Source organism: Triturus cristatus, chromosome 9 (genome assembly GCF_964204655.1).
Source record: "Triturus cristatus chromosome 9, aTriCri1.1, whole genome shotgun sequence".
In the NCBI taxonomy this organism is placed as follows: Eukaryota; Metazoa; Chordata; class Amphibia; order Caudata; family Salamandridae; genus Triturus; species Triturus cristatus.
The window spans coordinates 382,381,010-382,400,610 of NC_140592.1; the positions used below are offsets into that span (position 1 = coordinate 382,381,010).

At 42.0% G+C, this 19,601-nt stretch overlaps 1 protein-coding gene across 5 annotated transcripts in view; it reads left to right on the forward strand.

Moving 5' to 3' along the window:
* RYR1 (ryanodine receptor 1) overlaps positions 1–19,601 on the forward strand; it is a 1,245,571-nt gene that overhangs the window by 215,965 nt on the left and 1,010,005 nt on the right. For all 5 annotated transcript variants that reach the window (XM_085625233.1, XM_085625235.1, XM_085625236.1 and 2 more), the window contains exons 8-9: positions 18,241–18,337; positions 19,114–19,188. In XM_085625233.1, coding sequence (XP_085481359.1) covers positions 18,241–18,337; positions 19,114–19,188 — 172 coding nt within the window. The remainder of the gene's footprint in view (positions 1–18,240; positions 18,338–19,113; positions 19,189–19,601) is intronic.

Here is a 19,601-nt window from a genome sequence, read left to right on the forward strand (position 1 = left end):
TTCTGCTGATAAGTCACAGAGCCAGGTGAACTATCACTCAGCAACATTACAATCATGGGGCAAGACTGCGCTGATGCCTCCAATGCAAAAACAAAAATGCACACATACACTACCTCTACTTCAGAAACAACCATGCTATCCATCACAACACCATACTGCAGGAAATACAGGCATCCCTCACGGCGCTCAAAGACAAGGTTGGAGAGGTTGGGATGGACGTCACATTGATTCAGCAGGATCTGCTCTAAGTGCTACACCTGAGGTGTAGGTTTGTGTTACCGAACTAGAAAATTTGTTTTTTTCTTACCTTATCCCTACTGTGTGCCCCCCTCACCATGGCCTCTAAGACCCTGATGGAATGTGCTGTAGACCAGGAAGACAGGGAGAGGAGAAGCAAGCTGTGATTTATAAGCTTCCTGGAGAGATTTGAGGGTGTTGCCCCAGAAAAATGTGTCTAAATCTGGACCATCTCATGGATACCACTGGAAAAGCTCTCACGCTGCTTTATCATGGAAAGGGTGCCCAGAGCCCTGATACAATGCCTGCGTCTGAGTGCTCACCCCAACCCCTCATCCCCAGGGCCATGAACTATAGAAAAAGAGCTGCAGTTCTAGGGGGAGCTAGAGTCAATGAGAACTTGTTATTTCAGCCCTCCGGATTTTATTTTCCTTGACTACATCCGGGCAGTCCAAAAACAATGGATGTCCTTTGACGCTATCAAGCAAAAAATGTGAGTGATGAATATCAAATATATATTCAATTCATACTTCCAGTCAGATTCAAAGTCATCCACAAGTCTTGTTCCACTCTGACTCGCTCGAAGTTCCCTGTAACTGGGTGGTGGAGAAGTGGGACCTGAAGCAGCGTCCTAATCATTCTCTTGGATACTCTGCCCAGGGTGAGCATGGAGATAGGGCCACTAGTGGTGGAACTGCACTGGAGGAGTAGGCCCTCACGACTGAAATGCGATCGCCTCCAGGGACTTCCAAAACTGAGTGAGACTGCTCACCGAGAGAGTCATCGGTTGCAGCAACAGCACCACCCAAACCTGTCCATTCCCAGGTCCTGCACCCAGATGAGGGTTAGCCCTTGGGACCAATGACCCACCTCTTTTGCAGTTTGACACGTTGCATTTTCCTAAAATTGTTAAATATGGGGCTAACACGTTAGTTTTCCCTGTGCTTATCTCTAGTCTGACCAGCAACTCGCAATCCTCTTGTTATCAGGAAGGTTCAGTTCCTACTGTATTAGCCATTTTCTTGCACTAAACTAAATTGTTTTAGGGCAACGGACTCTTCTGGGGTGGAAGTAAGGGGTGCAGGGTTGTTCAGGGTTCCAGGATTTGTAGATTTGTTGGATGTTAGCAGTGTTTTATTCCAGCTCACAGTGCCTCCATATTCAGTGGCACACAACCCAGATTTGTTTTGTGTAGGCCTTTCTGTAGTGTCTTATATGCAGTTTTTCCATGACCCTGATTGGGGTGATACCGCCTCCCCTGCCACCATGACCCTCATGACCTCCTTTAATATATGGCTTGGAATGTCCGTGGTGTCGATGTCCATAATTAGAGGGGCACAGTCCTCAGACTTGCCAAGCACGACTCCATAGCTGTTATTTTTTCCGGCAACCCACCTGCACTCCTCACACTGCATTTTATAGGCAGATTCAGATATCAATGGCTATTTGATGCTGGCCATACCAGGGGCATTAGGGGCTCAGCTGCCTTATTGTACAGATCCTTCTCCCCTGTCTGTCTCTCCGAACACCACTGATACCCAAGGTAGGTTTGTAGTGGTAAAGTGAGGCCTACATTGTCCCACAGCGCCCCAAACAGGCCCATGATGACCTGAAGAATGTATTGACAAGGCTGCCACTGGCCCGAACCATTCTTAGGGTGATTTCAACATGGTTATGAATCCAGAAGTCTATTCAACTAGTACTTAAGCTGCGGGTCCCCATGGGGGCACTGGCCTGACAGATTGAGTGACCTCCCTGGGCATGTGTAATATGCAACCATTCTGGAATTCCCCTTGTTAAAGAATACACCCATATATCAGCTATTCACAAAACCATGTCGAGAATTGATTTAGGTTTTTTACTAGCCGCAGACGTACTGCACACAATAGCAGCACACATCCTCCACCGGGGAATATCTGTCCACTCTCCTGTAGGGATTAAAACTGGGGTCCTCTAGGAGATTGAATGCTCAGTGTGTCGTCTGAATGCCCGGTGCTTGACAGATGTAGATTTCTTCCAATTTAATATACAGGAACTGGAGACATAATTTAAGCTGAATAAAGGTTCACTGAATTTTTCTGGCACGTTATGGGCAACAGGGAAAGCCAAAGTGTTTCTAAGAGGGAAAGAAGACAATTTATTTCCAACCTAGAGGCTAGAGTACTTAAAGTAGAATATGAATATTGCACCAAGTGTGCAGAGACGCTTCAGCATTACCAGGCCACGGACAGGGCCTCCTTGCGAGAATTCTACCTTAATGAAGCTAGGCGGGTTTGCATTGCCTCTACGAGGTGGATCTAAATATTGGGGGACATGTTTGGAAAGCTTCTGTACTGACTGGCAATCAGGGACACTCCCTGCAGGGTGATTCCACATGTAATGGATTCAGAAAGCAATGTGGTCAGCACTGCTGTATGTATAGCTTCCGTCTTTGTCTCTTACTGCCAAACGCTTCAGGCACAACAGGACTCTAGTGTCCTCATTTTCATAAATTAAAAAAAAAACATTTACTACTCTTGACTTAACCTTCCTCTTTGGGATTCCGCTTTATATCTTTTGTTAAGTTCTTTAGGCTCAGTCTCAAGCTCCGTTTAAAGTAAACTGCACCCTATCACCCTGTTTCTTATCCGTAGAGGGACTAGACAGGGGTGCCCCCTCTCACTGCTTCTTTTCTCCTTGGTAATGGAACCCAAGACAATTTGGGTCGGTGTGATGTGCAAATATGGGGGTTATGGAGGGAAAGAGACTTGGAAGACCGCTCCAATTCGTGGGTCACCTCCAGGGTACGACTCCTGACTGATAAGCATTCTAGATTTCTACGGCAATTCTTTCAACCTCAGTGTCAACTGGACCAAGTCGATCATTGTCCCAGTCACGGCAGTCAGCAAGCAGCATTCGCAAATGTATTTTTAAGTACTTTGGCATGCATATTGCTTTGGAACCTGGGATTTCCTGGAGCCTAAAATCATCCCCACTGCAATCCAGCGCATGGAAATACTTGAGAGGGATTTCTTATCTCTTGTTCAGTGTCCTCTGAAGAATAGCTCTTTTCAAAATGATGTCCCTACCAAGGTTCCTGTACATTCTACAAAACTTTCCCTGGCAGATCCCTCCAAGGTCGGTCTACTGAGCTACGTGCTTGAACATGCTCCTTGTCATAGGGTGAATCGAGCACCAAGCATGGCATTCAACAAATGTACCCAATCCTCTTAGGAAGGCAACATGGGTATGGCTGTCCTTAGATTCCAATAATGGGTTTTACAAATTCTGTTTTTTAACGACTAACTGCACAGACGGTATGACTATCCAACATTTCGAATAACATTTTCCAATGTTGGTCGAGACAACATACTTGATTTTATGCATGTAGACACTATTCCACATTTTTTCCCAGAAGTAATCAGAGTGACCATTACTTGTTGGTGCTCTGCCCTGTTGGGTTAAGTGGGATGAATGAACCACTCATGAAGCACCATTATGGCATGGGAAATGGCTTCTTCATTAAGCACGGCATTCTGGATTTGAGTCCTTGGGCCTTATTTGGACTTCTAAGCTAGGTGGTGTTCGGCAAGGTAAACAAATGAACTTGTTTCAGGCCATTCAAACTGAGTTTGACCTCCACAAGACAGACTTTTATAAATACTTGCAGCTGTTGCCAACCATTGACCTCTCACCAGGCTTCTTTGATTGACCCCCTTAATATAGACCGTTGGAAGCTAAGATTGTTATTGACCCGCTGGCAAAATGGGGACTGCATCATGCATGTACAAATACCTCATTTTCAATGATTCCATCTACTTCACAGCTGGTAAAGTAAGAGGGGAGTGTTGGGTGGGCATCTTGGAGGAATGTGATTGGTTGGGTGGGCCCCTTGGTGGAATGTGATTGTTCCAGCGCAAGATCGTTACTTCCTCTCAGCCTTAAGTCATACAGCTAAATTATGTACACATTACTTACTTCACTCCTACGAAACTATGGCATGCCGGCAAGATCCCCTCGCCCTCATGCTTTTGATGTAACTCCACTGACAGCAGCTTTTTCCATGTTGTCTGGAACTGCCTGGTTATGGCAAAATATTGGTGTAAGGTAGTTATCACTCTCTCCAGAATGGTATGCAAACCTGTAGACCATTCTCCCTGCATTGCTGTATTTGGTATCCTGGAAAAAATAAGTAGGAGTGAATCCTGGGGGGAATTGCTACTATGATTGCAAAGATGAACATTTGCCGTTTTTGGTATTCCTCGGTGGCCACGCCACAGTGGAGTGGCGGAAATCCTTTGACATCTGTGGAAAGTGGGAGGAACCCATCTACAAGGCTAAAGGCTGCCCACACAAATTTTATAACCATATCATTGACGAGGTTGAAGTCTCAAATCTATTAGTTATATAATCAATACTACTTGAGTGAAATAACTTATTAAAAGTACAAGCCCCCTTTTTATCAGATTTTAACCTTCCATTGATCACCCTAAGCCCTAATTCAAAAGAAAGGGCTTTAAGCTGTAAAGCAGCTCAAGTCCACCTTTTTATTGGTGGTAAGTCAAGTAGCGGAGTGCCCCATTTCTCATCCTCCTCAGTAGTTAAGTTAACATCATCAATATCCATGGGCTAAAACATGGTATTAAAATCCCCTGCTACTATGACTCTGATTTGTCCAGATAATCCTCTAAAAGCAAAATAGTTTTTCAACATTATACCACCCTTAAGCCCTCCTGCATAGATAGATATCGATGCTAGTAGACTCATCAATTGCTAAATGAACAGCTAAAACATGTTATGTTATATTAATTTATATAGCGCAACGTATACCCGAGGGTGTCTTGGTGCTGATAGCTAAGCAGAGTGAGGGAACGTGGTGGGAAGAACAGTTTACCTGTTGAAAAGACACATTTTCAGATGTTTTCTGAAGGCCAACAGAGATGATGAGGATCTGAATAGGCGGGCAGAGTAACTCAAAGTCTGGTGGCTCCTGCCAGGAAGCTGCTACCGCCCCATTTGGTTTTCTTGAGTCTAAATGGTATGACTGAGTAGGAGCCGAGAGATCTGAGATTCCTATTGGGAATATACCAAGAGATGGCATTTCTTTGACATTCTGGACCCATACCATTTAGGACCTTTAAAGTGAGACAGATGGTTTTGAATTTAATACGATTACTGACAGTAAGCAAGTGTAGTTCTTTATTGGCAAGGGATACAGACTGATGTTTTGGAAGATCAAGAAGTACTCTGGTGGCTGAGTTCTGCAGGACCTGCACCTTATTGAGGTATTGTTTCTACAGATTGATATATAAGGTGTTGCAGTAATCTATTTTAGATTGAATTAGAGAGGATATAACTATTTTTCTGGCGCTGATCGGTATGTAGGAGAGAATTTTTCTGATAATTCCTAAGGTATTATAAGAAGTGGATATGATGGAGTTTACTTGTTTACTGAGGTTAAGTTTGTCGTCAAGAATCACTCCCACGCTGTTAACGTTGGGAGTTGGAATTGGAAGTGAGCCCATCTCTGATGGCCAGCAGTTTGGAGCCCAAAAGCGAGGGTTATTTCCAAAGAAAATGACCCTTAGTCTTATCAGAATTTAACTTAAGGCAATCCCTATCCATCTAGGTACCGATTTCCATCATACATCTGTGAAGATGGGTGCTCGTGTTATTGACCTTGTTTTCGCAGAGACCACAATTTGTGTGTCATCTGCATAAGATGTAAGTGAGAGTCCAAAAGATTGGATCAACAGGGCAAGCCCAGCCACATATAGATTAAATAGGGAGTGACTGAGCGAGGATCCCTGCGGTACCCCGCACGGTTGAGAAAAGGTTTGCGAGCTGAAATGGTCTAGCATCACAGTGTTTTCCCTATTATTTAGAAACGGTCTGAGAAGATGTAAGGCTGTACCTTGTATGCCCATGGTCTCTAGGCGATGGCATAGTGTCAGGTGATCCATGGTATCAAAGGCCGCGGATAGGTCCAACAGGATCAGAGCTGCGTTTCTTCTTTCATCAAGAATCATTTTGAGTTCATCTGTGGCTTTGATAAGCGCTATCTCGGTGCTATGATATGACCTAGAATCAAATTGAGTTGGGTCTAACAGATTGTGTTCCTTAATTAATTGGGTAAGTTGGAAATTCCTAATTTTTTGTACGAATTTAGCCGGGAAAAGAAGTCTGGAAATAGGTTGATAATAGAAGAAGTGACGGGGTCGAGGTTAGGCTTTTTTAGAAGAGGGAGAATAAATGCTTTCTTTCAAGATGACGGAAAATGCCTGATAAGAACATAGAATAAAAAACGTTGGTCAGGCACTTCACTAAAGGTTCATAAATTTGTTTGAGCATCGAAGGGGGACACGGATTATTCGGAGATCCCGATTTAGTGGACTGAATAAAAAGTTCTGCTTGAGTTGTAGAGACTAAACTGAAACTGGACATACCAATATGGGAAGTGTTGTTTTACTTCTTATCATCATTCACTAAAATTTGCTGCGGCAAAGGGTAGTGATTCACCGATGCTGTAAAAAGATTATAGATATGATTCACCTTGTGTCTAAAACATTGGGCAATGTTGTCGCAGAGGGCTTGACTGCTGCTACTTCCTGGAACTTTGTTGAGTTTGTTAATAACTTTAAAGAGCTCCCTGGGTTAGTTGTTAGAGGATTTTATTTGTGTTGTTATGTACACTGTTTTTTATTTGACCAATAAGGTTTTATATTTGGACAGAGAGAGTTTGTGCACTTCCTTCTCCTGGGTTTCATAGTTGAGCCTCCATTTCCTTTCTTGTTGTCTCCACTTTTGTTTTTCTTGGCGGAGAGTCCCTGAGTACCAGGGCTCGGAGTGTTTAATTCTCCTTTGTTTACAAACCTTCGAGGGTGCAGCTTGTGTAAAGGCATGATTTAGCCAAGTTGAATAATTCTGAGCAGCTGTTTCAGGGTCAGATGGCTGATGTTTATGTTCTTCCAGACTCAATAGGAGGACGGGCCTATTAGATTGCTGATAGTTGGAGTTTCCTTGGGGTCTCTGAGCTAAAAATAAATGGCAGAATGGTCGGACCATGAGAGGGGTATATCCGGACAATCGATGCAAGTTTCTGGAGTCTAATGCTAAAGCTGGTCTAGTCCACATTATTAGTCCTCCTGAAGATCTCCTGACTTGGCCACATATCGCAGGAATTAAAAAATGTAAATAGCCAGGTTTAAAAAGTGGATCAGTACATCAGGTTTCTTGGAACAAACAAATATGCAAATCAGTAACATTGTTTCAATCAGGGAGAATCACCTTTGACCTAAGGCTAGCCATATTCTGTGAAATGAACGCGACCATAGCTTTGTTCTGGGTGGTAGTGATAAACAAGATCTAGCAGGAGCCAAAGAAATACGAGTAGGGGAGCTTAAAATAGTTGTGGGCCCCTTTGAGAAATGGCTATCAGGTAAGCCAGAATGTACCATCTGCCAGTTATGTCAGCTCAACTCTTTCACTCCATTTGATATCCTTCAAGTATATCACAATCTAGGAAACCAGGAACGGAAACATCAAAGGTTCATGTAAAATAATCAATATCTAAGTCAATAACCTTGATCTGAGTCATAAAAGAACGTACATGCAAATTCATATCAGCCAACCATCCTCCACCCGACTATTCAATTGCTGCTGCTACCACTACAAACACATCAAAAGCACTGCCAATAATTTATCAACCCCTAACCAGCTGGAACCATGGCTGAATTAAATTGAATCTCACTGCTGTAGTAGTGAGTCGTGAAGCTGGTTGGGGAAATAGCCAGCATCTGCTCCAAATTGGCCTCTGTTACACAATCGGTTTACTTCATATTTCATGGAGCACTAATCTTTAAAGTTGCCTTTTTGAACAATCACTCCTGATGGCACTGCAAGGAAGTGAATGCCAGCACTGAACACATGCTCTCCGTCGGCACAAAACTGTGCAAACTTTGGGATCAAATTTCAAAGGACAAAATATTCATCATCCTGCCAAACAGGAAATTATCACAGAGAGATCTCTTCTTCCTGTTCCTTTGTCCTGGCAAATTCTTAGCCAGGAACAAATTTAAATTACTTAACTTATTGATAGCAGTGGTACTCCAACCCAATAGCAGGCATTAAAATGTATTACAAAAACACACATAGTGTCACTCTCTGCGTTTGATACTCTAGCTTATATGAAAGACCCAGTGAGCTCAGTTCTTTCAATGCACCAATTATCTGATGATTTCTAACAGTTCTGTGGGCTGGCAACTAAGTAGTCTAAGTAACATCTGTTTCCAATGGAAGCAATGGCCAATAGAACAGCAACACATCTTCTGGATTTAGGATTAGAATTGCTACATGAATCCCTGAAATACATCGGCATACAAATGGCCCATTCACAAGCAGACAGGTGCAGGTAAGCACGGTGGTGGGAGGAGTCGATAGACAACGAGGGAAAATACCATTGAAAAAAAGAAAACCACCTACCTTGCGCTCGCGGAAAACTAATATTACCAAAAAAAGAACCGCTTACCTTGCGCTCGCTGCATCGCCGTGTCGGTGATGCAGCAAGTTCAAGGTAAGTCTTTTTTTATTGTTATTTTCCCTTGTCGCCGTCTGTCAACTGCCCCCCTCCAACCCCGCCCCACCGCTCTTACCTGCACCTGTCGCTCCTGCTTCTCTAGTTTGGGCCAAGACGCCTCCAAATTAAACTTACTACACTTAAGGTGCTATGAACGGGGGAGGGAGAGCTTGCCCTACCAGAATGCTACTAGTTGGTGAATCCCTTTGAATTTGTACGATAGTGGATAGATTGGGCCCCTAATCAGGAAAGAATAATATTTGCATGGTGTTACCCAGGATCCACTTTGCTTACTTTTACATTTATCTCCAAAGCATAGGAACTTAGAGATTCTATACCAGATATAGTTGATGTCACAAATATAAGTATGTGTACAAAACTATAAAAGGGTTCTCCTTAACGGTGAATGCCAAAATATGGACATACCCACACTTCCAAAAGTTAAACCTGGAGGTGGAGACTGCTGGCTGGATTGAGGGAGGGTACTCTACACTGGGTGACATGCACAAAGGTGAAGCATTTATAATATTTGAAGAGGCCAAACAAAATTTTGCAATAGGTGCAGGACAGTTCCTGACTTTGGCTAAACTAATAAGAGCAGCAAAGCCAACTTAGGAATTTTTCTTGTACGTCCCCATATATCTAATATTATGACCACTTTAATTAGTCTTATGCACGGTGGATGACCTATATCATATCCAGGGCCAACTGAGAACACAAATCAGCCGCAGCAATTGTATCAGACCGGTCACCGGGGGTGGGGGTGGAGAGGGGGGCTAGGGGTGGGAGATGGTGCAAGTGTGAAGTACTGCTACTTAACCACAAATGGCCCCCAGCAGTGCTGCTTTTGCATGTGCTCTCTTTGCTATTTTTGTATTGTACCAACTCTTTGGTTATGTTAAACAAAACAAAAACATTGGTTAAATAAAAAGAATTGGAAACAAAGTGGCTGAAAGTGAACTGCAACATACATTCCTGAACAACTCCATGTTGTCTGCCTGCCTTGAATGCAACTGCCCCCCCTTCAACTAACAGGAAAACCCATCAAAGACTCCAAACCATGGTTCAATGACAGCCTAAATGCTGACAGACGTGCGCATGGAGATCAGCTCCATCCACTGGTCTACTAAAAACTCTAAGACTAAAAAGTAGTAGATGCAATAAACTCATCACAACGGCAAAAGCAACCTTCTTCAAATCCCAACTTGACAAAGCCAAAAATCGCCCGAAAAGACTCTTTGAGTTGATTAAGTTACAATCTAGTAACAATTCTGGCCAATTACCGCACATTTCCTGCCCTCAGTCTAACTGCAATGCCGTTGCTGACTTCTTCTTCGAAAAGAAGATTAAGATCGAATCGAACCTCAAGTCTGCTCTACTCGAACTTTCACCCTCTCCTGACTCCTCTTTACCTGCCCTCCCTCTTACGCCGCCGTGTCTCTCCCCCAAAAAGAATGCCTCTTGGAGCCAATTCACACCCCTCAACGACACTGCCATTCTCAGCATACTATCGTCCCTGAAACCTTCAAATCACTTTAATGACCCCCTCCCCCTGAACTTCTTTAAAGGAATGATAGGATCACTAGTCCCGCTCTGGTCCAAGATCATCAACGCTTCGCTTCTTCAAGGTGAGATTCCAGACTGCCTGAAGGCGGGCCTAGTTCACCCTATTCTCAAAAAACCGACGGGGGACCCTGAAGACCTGAATAACTATCGACCAATCACAAACATCCCTAACCTGGCAAAACTCCTTGAGCAATGTGTACATGAACAACTGTGCAAACACAGTGAGCAATTCCAACTTCTCGACCAATTCCAATCGGGCTTTCGCTCTGGCCACAGCACTGAAACAGGCATCACTCATATAGTGGACAATGCCCTCATTTTGCTTGATCAGAATGAAACTTTTCTACTAATACTACTCGATCTCTCATCTGCATTTGACACGGTCAAACATGACAATCTATTTAACCTCTTGGAATGTAGGATGGGTCTCTCAGGCACTGTCCTAAAATGGTTTGCCTCTTTTCTCAACAACGGAACGCAAAGAGTCAAATCCAATCAAACTCTATCCATCTCCAGTCCCTACCGGCTGGGTGTCCCCCATGGGTCCTCACTCTCCCCTACGCTCTTCAACTTTTTAATTGAACCACTGCCTGTAATCCTCAAAGCATCCAGCATCCAATATAACATGTATGTGGATGATACCCAACTGTACATGAAATTATTTTCATTAGAAGATATCAAGTCACTCAACGGAACCCTGCACAAAACCTTAAATTGACTAACCTCCAACCACCTCAGACTAAACACCCTTAAAACTGAATTCCTTCTCATTTCACCCGCTAGGCAAACCCCCACTGTTGTGAAATATCTAACAAACCTCACCTCTCTCAACTGCACACTACACATCATTGATTCCACAAAATCACTGGGAGTTGTGCTAGATAAGAACCTAAACATGCAAGATCACATCAGAGCATCTACCAAAGGCGCGAACTTCCAACTGAGCATCCTAAGAAAACTTAAACCCTACCTTCCACAAGATGACTTCAAATCAGCGATGCAAGCACTAGTCATCTCAAGACTTGAATACGGCAGTGCTACTCTATGCGGACTTCCGAAACTTAGTTTAGTCCCCCTCCGAGCATCTCTGAATGCTGCGACTAGACTTGTCACAGGTACCAAGAAAACCAACCACATCTCGCCGGACCTGAAATCGCTCAACTGGCTTCCATTTGAGGCAAGGATCCAGTTAAAAATTACTTGTATGACCCATAGAGCACTACACTTCAATACCCTTCTCTACCTAACAAATAAGCTCGAACTATCAAGTGGCTCCCGGCCCTCAAGGAGCACCAGCACACTGCTCCTTAAGATGAAGAAATTTAAAAAACTGAAAACCTACAAACGTACTTTTCTCTGGCATTGCCCCGAGAATCTGGAACTCCCTATCTGTGTAAACAAGACTGATTGCTACATGGCTTCTGTCACGGCCCAGTGTAGCCCGCCATTATGTCATTATTGCTCCTGATGTATATTGCCTTCATTTTTCTCCCGCAGCTATCTATCTATGTCTTCCTCAACCTGCATGTGAAGTGCTCTGATACCCGCTTTTGTCATGTTCGTGCTATACAAAACTTTAAATAAATAAATAAACTTATTATGGTCTCCGCTATCCAACTTCTTAAACCAATATCCACTAACTAAAGTGAGCGTCCTCTCACAGTAATCGGCCAAATAACGTCAGAAGAAGCCTCCATGATATCAAACTAACTCTGACATGGACTCCAATAGAGAATCCACCCTTAAACTGACCACTTTCACACAATCAACTTATATCTATATAATACATTATATTCTTACACCCCATCTGAAATGCCCTCTAATGTTCTTATTTTCCTTGGATGTTCGATTAATTTCAAATCAATGCAAATGATTTAACACATTTTGCTTTACTCTTGATTTATGAGCAATAATTATTTGAAGGAAGAACTATCTAGTCATGTGTATCGTATTAGTAGAAGTAAGTTGGAGTTCAGTTTTTACCTCAATAAGGCTTGATTGATCATCTATGGCCTAACCCAATTTTTTTTAATTTTTTTTTAACTCTTTTATTATTGAGTTCTAGGCATATTAAAATCACATGACATACATACTGATTGTTATTCATTGGCATAAACTCCGTTGACACTGTGTACATCATCAATACCTGCAACATAGGGAATGTCTCTATTGACAGTCTGCATTTTCTGTTCCTCCCTCCTCCCCTCTTTCCCAAATTTTATTTTTGTGAATACTGACTGGTGATGAGTCTGTCAAATTCAGGATGATTTGGGTCTCATCACAATAGTTAACACGTAACCAGGACATAGTCAGACTCATGTTACTCCAGACAAAGCCTCAGCAGATCTTTTCCATGCAGGACTTGAAGGCTTCTGACAAACTACACCAGTTTAACAAGTTTGGGTAGGAGAATAGTTGGGTTTCAGAGGCAATAAGAAGATCATGTAACATCACAGTCATAGCACAAGCATTACCCAAGATATAATAGTGATTCTTCTGCAAATTGGTAGTGCTCTTTCTGTGCCTGATTAGACTCGAATCATGATTGCTTCTCACCCAGAAAATCTTGGTCTTCTGAATATAGGGTTGCCTACTAGTAGCTTTCTGAAGGACCTTTGATAGGAGAAGGGTGCTAAATATGAAGTTGGAGTTGTAAAGAAAGGCCAAAAGAAGCCATTGATAACAACAGTTATTAAAGTAACTTGGAACTTTCTTTAATTAAGGAAGCCGATAGGTCACATGCAAAGCTGATAAATTCCAATTTCTAATTTCCTCAATAGGTAAACATTTGACTCTGGGATTTTCAACTTTATGAAGAGAAATTCGAATACATTTAGTGAGAATTATGATGTGTGTTAGAAATTACTGCATGTGCATTGTGTCTTGCAAAAAATATTTTGGAGGTGTCCTAAGCAGATGTGATATATTCAGCTTGCCAGTGTAGTGTTTGTTTTGTGTTAAGTTGTTCCTTTGTTATGTTTTTTCTATTGCTTTTGATGCTTTCTTAGTGTTTGTTTTTGCTGTTCATGGAATAGGTGACAGTCACTAGTTAGTGGTGTTTTTGTTTTCCTTAATATGACAGTGAATCACTCAAGGGAAGCTTATCTAACATTCTCAACATGCTCTAGCACCATAATCCAGCTAGAGTATTGAGTTAAAAGTGATAGCAAGCAATCAGTGCATTGCATTGTGTGGGTTCCCTTGTATGTTTGGTAGTAGTTGTAGATTTTTAAGAAGCAATCCAGAGAAACATAGTTCAAAATTCATTGCAGTATGACTGGTCCAATCCAGGGGGTAATAATAATGTTTAGATTGTTTATATTATACAATAAGATTCAGTCCTAGATGTTTCCTTTTATATGTGCTTCTGTCTTATAAGTTGCTTTTCTAAAGCAAGCAATGTTTGATTCATGCGCACAGACCTCTTTTTAAATCATGAGCTGAAATTATGATCCTGTCCCTTCAATTTTTTGTCTTTGGCTCCTTATTACCCACTTAGGTTTCATGCATATATACCAAAGCTCTTCCAGTATTAGATGCAAGGCTTAACTTAGAAATCTCTACAGGAGACTTGACAAACAATGCAAATTCAACATCAGCATATCTCACAACTTGTAGCTTTTGAATAATTTGGAATAGCTGCTATATCTTACTTCGGTGCATCTCCAAGGTACCCAAACCCAGCTTTACAGTCCACAAACCTCTGACATGGGCTATGTGGGGTCTTCCTCTTGATTCATGGATCCAGTACTGCATCTGTGGACCTAGCGTGAAGTCCCACAAGGACTCACAAACCCATGTTGATTCACGAACCCAGACTGGGGTGCGCAAATTCCCCCAAAAAAGGAAAAAGGGAAATCAGACTCAGCTTGAATGCCTGAAGGGTTGACCATCCTTGGAGGGCTGGGAGCAGGACCTCACTATAAGCCAGAGCCTCTGACAAAACCCGTTTTTCACTGCTGAAAGCCATACGCAGCAGGGGTTGGCCATCTGCAAAGGGTTGTGTACAACTAGGCCCAGAGTTTGCCAAGTTCAGAGGGTTGGTTCCCTTTGGCCACTGTATGCCTGTGTCTATTGCCACTCCCCCTTCGCACAGCCAGAGCTGAGCTCATACTTTCATATACTTTGCATGTAGTATGTGATTTCAAAATTCTAGATATTCACTGAAAAAGGTTGAAGTGCAATTATGGTTATCTGTGGTAATAGCATGTTAACATATAAAACAAACCCTGAGAAATTAACTTTAAAACTACACATAAAGTACAGTTATGAATTAAAACCAAAAAACTGCTGAAATTCACAAGTTATGGTTAACTCTGCAGTCCATAGCTTTCTCAACAGTCACGCAACCTATAACTTGCACTCCAAAAGCAATGTTAATCACCACACAATATATTTATACCAGTAAGTAACAACATCTAAAAGCACACTGTAATTCAATAACAACACATACTCAAACCAGTAAATAATACTACATTCATCATCGCCTCTTCCAAAGTGTTAAGGCTAATATAATCTGTAATATCACTTATACAATGATTGATGCCATTTGTAAAAGCATCTTTTACGTCAAGAGTGATGTCATAAGCATTGTATTTGGTGCACAAGTTATGGTTTGCAATGTGGAGCAAACCATAATCTGTGAATTTCAATAGTTTCAGATTTCGTTTTGTGACCAACATTTCACTGTTACTGTGGCTTTTAGAATAAATATCATAGTTTTGTTTTTTAAACATACCTTAAGGTGTTAAAGTCAATTTAACATATCCAATGAAAAAAGGGATGTTATAGTTAGGTGAACAATCAACACTACTAAAATTCACCAGTTATAGTTATCTCATGTAATTATAAAGTGTGCTCTAAAGTCACTTTAACTTGCTTCCCGCCATACACAATGGTGTCATAAATGATTTCATTTCATTTGTTTCAGTGATGTCATAGAACACGTCATAAGTGATGTAATATGTGAGGTATTGAACAGTGCATGGTGAAAGTACAAGTTATAGTAACCCCTGCTTGCTCCCTAGCCAGCGCCCGTAGTGGGGGCTAAAGGGTGCCGGCTATATTTTCAAATTGGGTGCCCATCCACATTCAGAGTCTGTAGCGGAAAGGGCCCTTCACCGTCTGAATGTTAAGAGGGCACTTATGTATTACGTTGATAGAACTAGATCCTGTAGAAAGTCTAATTAACTTTTTGTGGCCTCCACAAAACCCCACACCTCCAAAGTTGGCATTGCAAGTAGAATAGATAAGTGCATCCGGGTGTGCTCTGCCAAGGCCAAATACACACATCTGTGCCCCCCTAGACCCCCCTCTAAAAGCAGTCTTTTGGTAACATCCCTCTAACAGATATCTGTAAGGCTGCTAATTACGCCACAGACCTTCACCAAGCATTATTGTGTGGACGTTGTAACACGTCAACAGGCTTTAGTTGGCCAAGCTGCCTTAAGAACACTTCCAGACATCTGCATCATCTGCTCAAAAGCCACTTCTTTGGAGATGGACTGCTTTTTAGTCTATGCAGAACATGTGTATGTACAGCCACACATGATACGAATGGAAAACATTACTCTGTAACAATCTGTTCCTTGTATGTAGTACTGTAGATTCACACACACCCACTCTCCTCCACAGCTGTAAACAAGGACCATAAATGTTTCTAACAAACAACAACTAACAACAAAAAGCCCTAAATGTAAGATTTTGTAGTTTTAAGACCTGACGAACCGAATTCTCAACATGTGTTTAAGGCTGACAGATGAGGTGTTACCTATATAGTAATAGCAGCATGATTAGACGCAGTGGGACAATGGTGAAATAGAGTCTCTAGGATATTCGCACCATGGCCTTGCACACTTGCAAACGCATGAAGCCAATATTGGACTACCGTGCCAAGGTGGGCAAGTTGATGTCATGCCAGCATAAAGTCAGGGCACTGACATTCTTGGAGTGAACATTGAAATACTCACAGGTAAACTCCACCTATTATAGATGCCTGCCTTAGATATATGATTAATGATCAACCCATAAGACTACACCAATTGTAGCTGGAAAAACATTATCTGTGTGCCCCAACCTATTGATTTAACATTTGTAGACAGTACCAATGGAGAGGTGGGTGACTGGACTGGATATATGGTAGGGAGTTCATATTGATTTGAGGGAAATTATGCTGTAGCTCTCATAGAGATCTACGAGTGTGTATGACTGGATTCTAAATTCAGTGATTCACTGCTATGATGTAGCAACAGTTGTTAGCAAAAGCTATTACCCACTGTTGCTGTGTCACAAAGGAATTCCAGGCTGCTCCGGCTGTCCTCTCTAAGAGCGTATCAGAGCAGCGCTGGAAACCGGGGAGCACAGCTTCTAGAGGGGGTAGAATTGATGCACAGACAGTGGTTGCGGCCGGTGGCAGGAGGCCAGTTTTTTAAAATTTAGGACTGGGAGAGAATTATGTATATCTCTCCTATTATTCCTCTGCCCCTGCGTAGCAGTTAAAAGCAGGAGCAGATGATTTTGGGGGCCAGACATAACATAAAATTATACATGGGTAAAAAGTGAAATACTGAGATGTTTTCCCCTCGGGTTTTGGAGTGACATCATAGGCAACTTGACCATTACTCTTATTGTCTATTTGATGTCACTCAGAACACCTCGGGGAAAAATATTCCCGTAATCTACTGGTACCCATTTATAATTCTATATATAATCAGTACCGTTGCTGTATACAATACAATAACATTATTTTTTTTTTTAAATCGCAAAAGTAAAAATACTAGCTCTGCATCCACATCGCTACCTGCAGCTGAATTAAAAGGTAGTTTCCCATTCTTTTTAGATACTAGTTGGCTTTGATTCCCCGGTGTTGCTCCTTTAGCTCTTTCTAGTTGCTGTGGTGGCTATTGCAGGAATCTATCTCATTTGACCCAGTAGTCTGGAGTTACGCTCACTCACAAGTCATTCCCAAAGTGAAACTTTCAAGTGCAATAACAGCGAGAAGGACTGCCCAGTTAGCTCCTCTTCACTGATTTAAAATGAAGCTCAGAATTTTGCTGTTGCTGAAAGTTAACTGTGCATTTCATTTCGCTGCGATGATGGGCCTGCACTTAGACATTAGCCAAGGCTGTAATAAGCAACGTGTATTTAAAAGCCATGTTCCTTCCCATGTGCTAAATGAGATACAGGATAATCTGTCTACAATCAGCACAACCTTTCCAAAACGTATGTTGCAATTAGTGCTTGTAACACTGTTCTCATGTCTTAGGTAGAACTGAAAGGGTTGTTCCTCAGGCCTCAATGCTTTTTTTTTACCATGGACATGTTTATTCACTGGACATTTTATTGAGGAGAATACAGCGTAGCCTCAAGTTTTGTTTTTTTACCCCTAAATCCTCAGGATCGCTGCTACTTTGATGAGAACTTTTATTTCTCATCCTCATCTAAGCATCACTTTTTGCTGTGAAATATCATTGTTCTTAAGATTCCCATGTGGTGGGACCACCCCCCAGATTTATCAGCCGTCTGTCATATCTAAAGTAAATAAGCAAAATAGCTGTCAATGACATAGAGCATTATCTGAGGTATCTCAGTTTATAGTCATTTTTATAGCATAGATAGTTAAGTGGTTAGCTCATACCCACACCCCCACTATGATACTGCAAGATTATATAGTTCGCACAAAGTACATAAAGAGTAGGCATTCCCATGATAATTTGATGTCTAGTAATTGCTCACTGTACATGCTAGTCTATGCCACATCCCTTCCAAAGTTCACCAGCTGCCACTGTTCAGACTTAATCAATTTTGTTCATTGTAGACATGCTTCAGGATTTATTATCAAAGACTCTGTTTTCATAACCACTTTTTGTCTTTGACCCTAATAGGGTTTCTGACGGGTGGCCATGTGTTGCGTTTATTCCACGGACACATGGATGAGTGTCTCACCATCTCCTCCACTGACCAGGGAGAAGATCAACGCAGGTATGTATCTATGGAACCAGCATTCCTCACTTCACTAACCTGAAGTACATCTATATATTTCACTCATTGACTGTTGATAGCCTTTGATGTACACTACTGCCACAATTCAGTTATTTGCATCATCTTACTTGCCTTGAGGCACCATTCCCTGCCTTTTCATTTATGTCCACCTCTTCTTGAACATTTTGTATCACTTTTGCCGTTTTCCACCCAACATATCTCCCAGTGCCTAACAAGGACTGTACATTGGAGGCTGCTCCTACTGCATCTTCTTCCCTGGGGAGCTCTGACACCATTGGCGGTCTTCTCTTTCCCTGGTCGAAATCCTTTGCAGCACTTTGACTAGAGTCTAGTTGTCACTGCTCTACTACTATCTACCTGGTCCGTTTCCTACAGGGTCTTGTAGACAGTGCTGTAAGCCTCAAAACAAGCCCTCGTTATTTGGTGGACAGTGGATTTTAATCCAAGTTATGTTTGCCCTAATTCCCAGCTTTTACTTTTAAATCAAAAGAGCCCAAGAGTCTTAGTTTCCTCTCAGTAAGATTTCATACAGTTGCCGCAGCCCGACAGCACTGGACAATGGACTCTGAGCCTTTAAAAATTCTTGATATGTTATAAGACAAAATATTTTATTTCACTGATGATGATTTTTACAGTAGCAGCTGCAGAGTAAGTGCCACTGTACTCCTCTATGTTGCCTATGGTGTCTCATCCCCCATCCTTCCCACTGCTCCTTTCTGGAGTGTGCTTGCTCTAATATGCCTCTTCTTTTCCAGACTACCGCATTATGAGGGTGGAGCTGTCTGCAGCCATGCTCGCTCCCTGTGGAGGCTGGAGCCCCTGCGAATCAGGTCAGTAAGTGACGGTCAATCAAACGTCTTTCATTGAAGACAGGTGAATTCCTTTGCAGTCAAAAAGTCCCTTATGCCTCCCTCTTTTCTGTTCCTCTCCCTTGGGCTTTGGAGTGAAATTTGGTCTTGTTTTGGGACGTAATATTTTGTTGATGAATGGAACTATTTTATCGAGGCAACGCTTTCCTTTGTTTCAACAGTGTTCACCTTACCTCATTTCTTTAGATCACAAGATATTTTAAAATAAATCATCCCATTTCAACATAACAGTCATTTTGGGATTCATTATAAATGGTCTTCAGTGTGCAAATGCAGATGGTTGTCAAGTTGTCAATTGACCACAAGGATTTCCAGAATTAATCTGAAGATAGGAATACAAGAGGTCAGATCAGACACTACCTCCAAGTTCATCT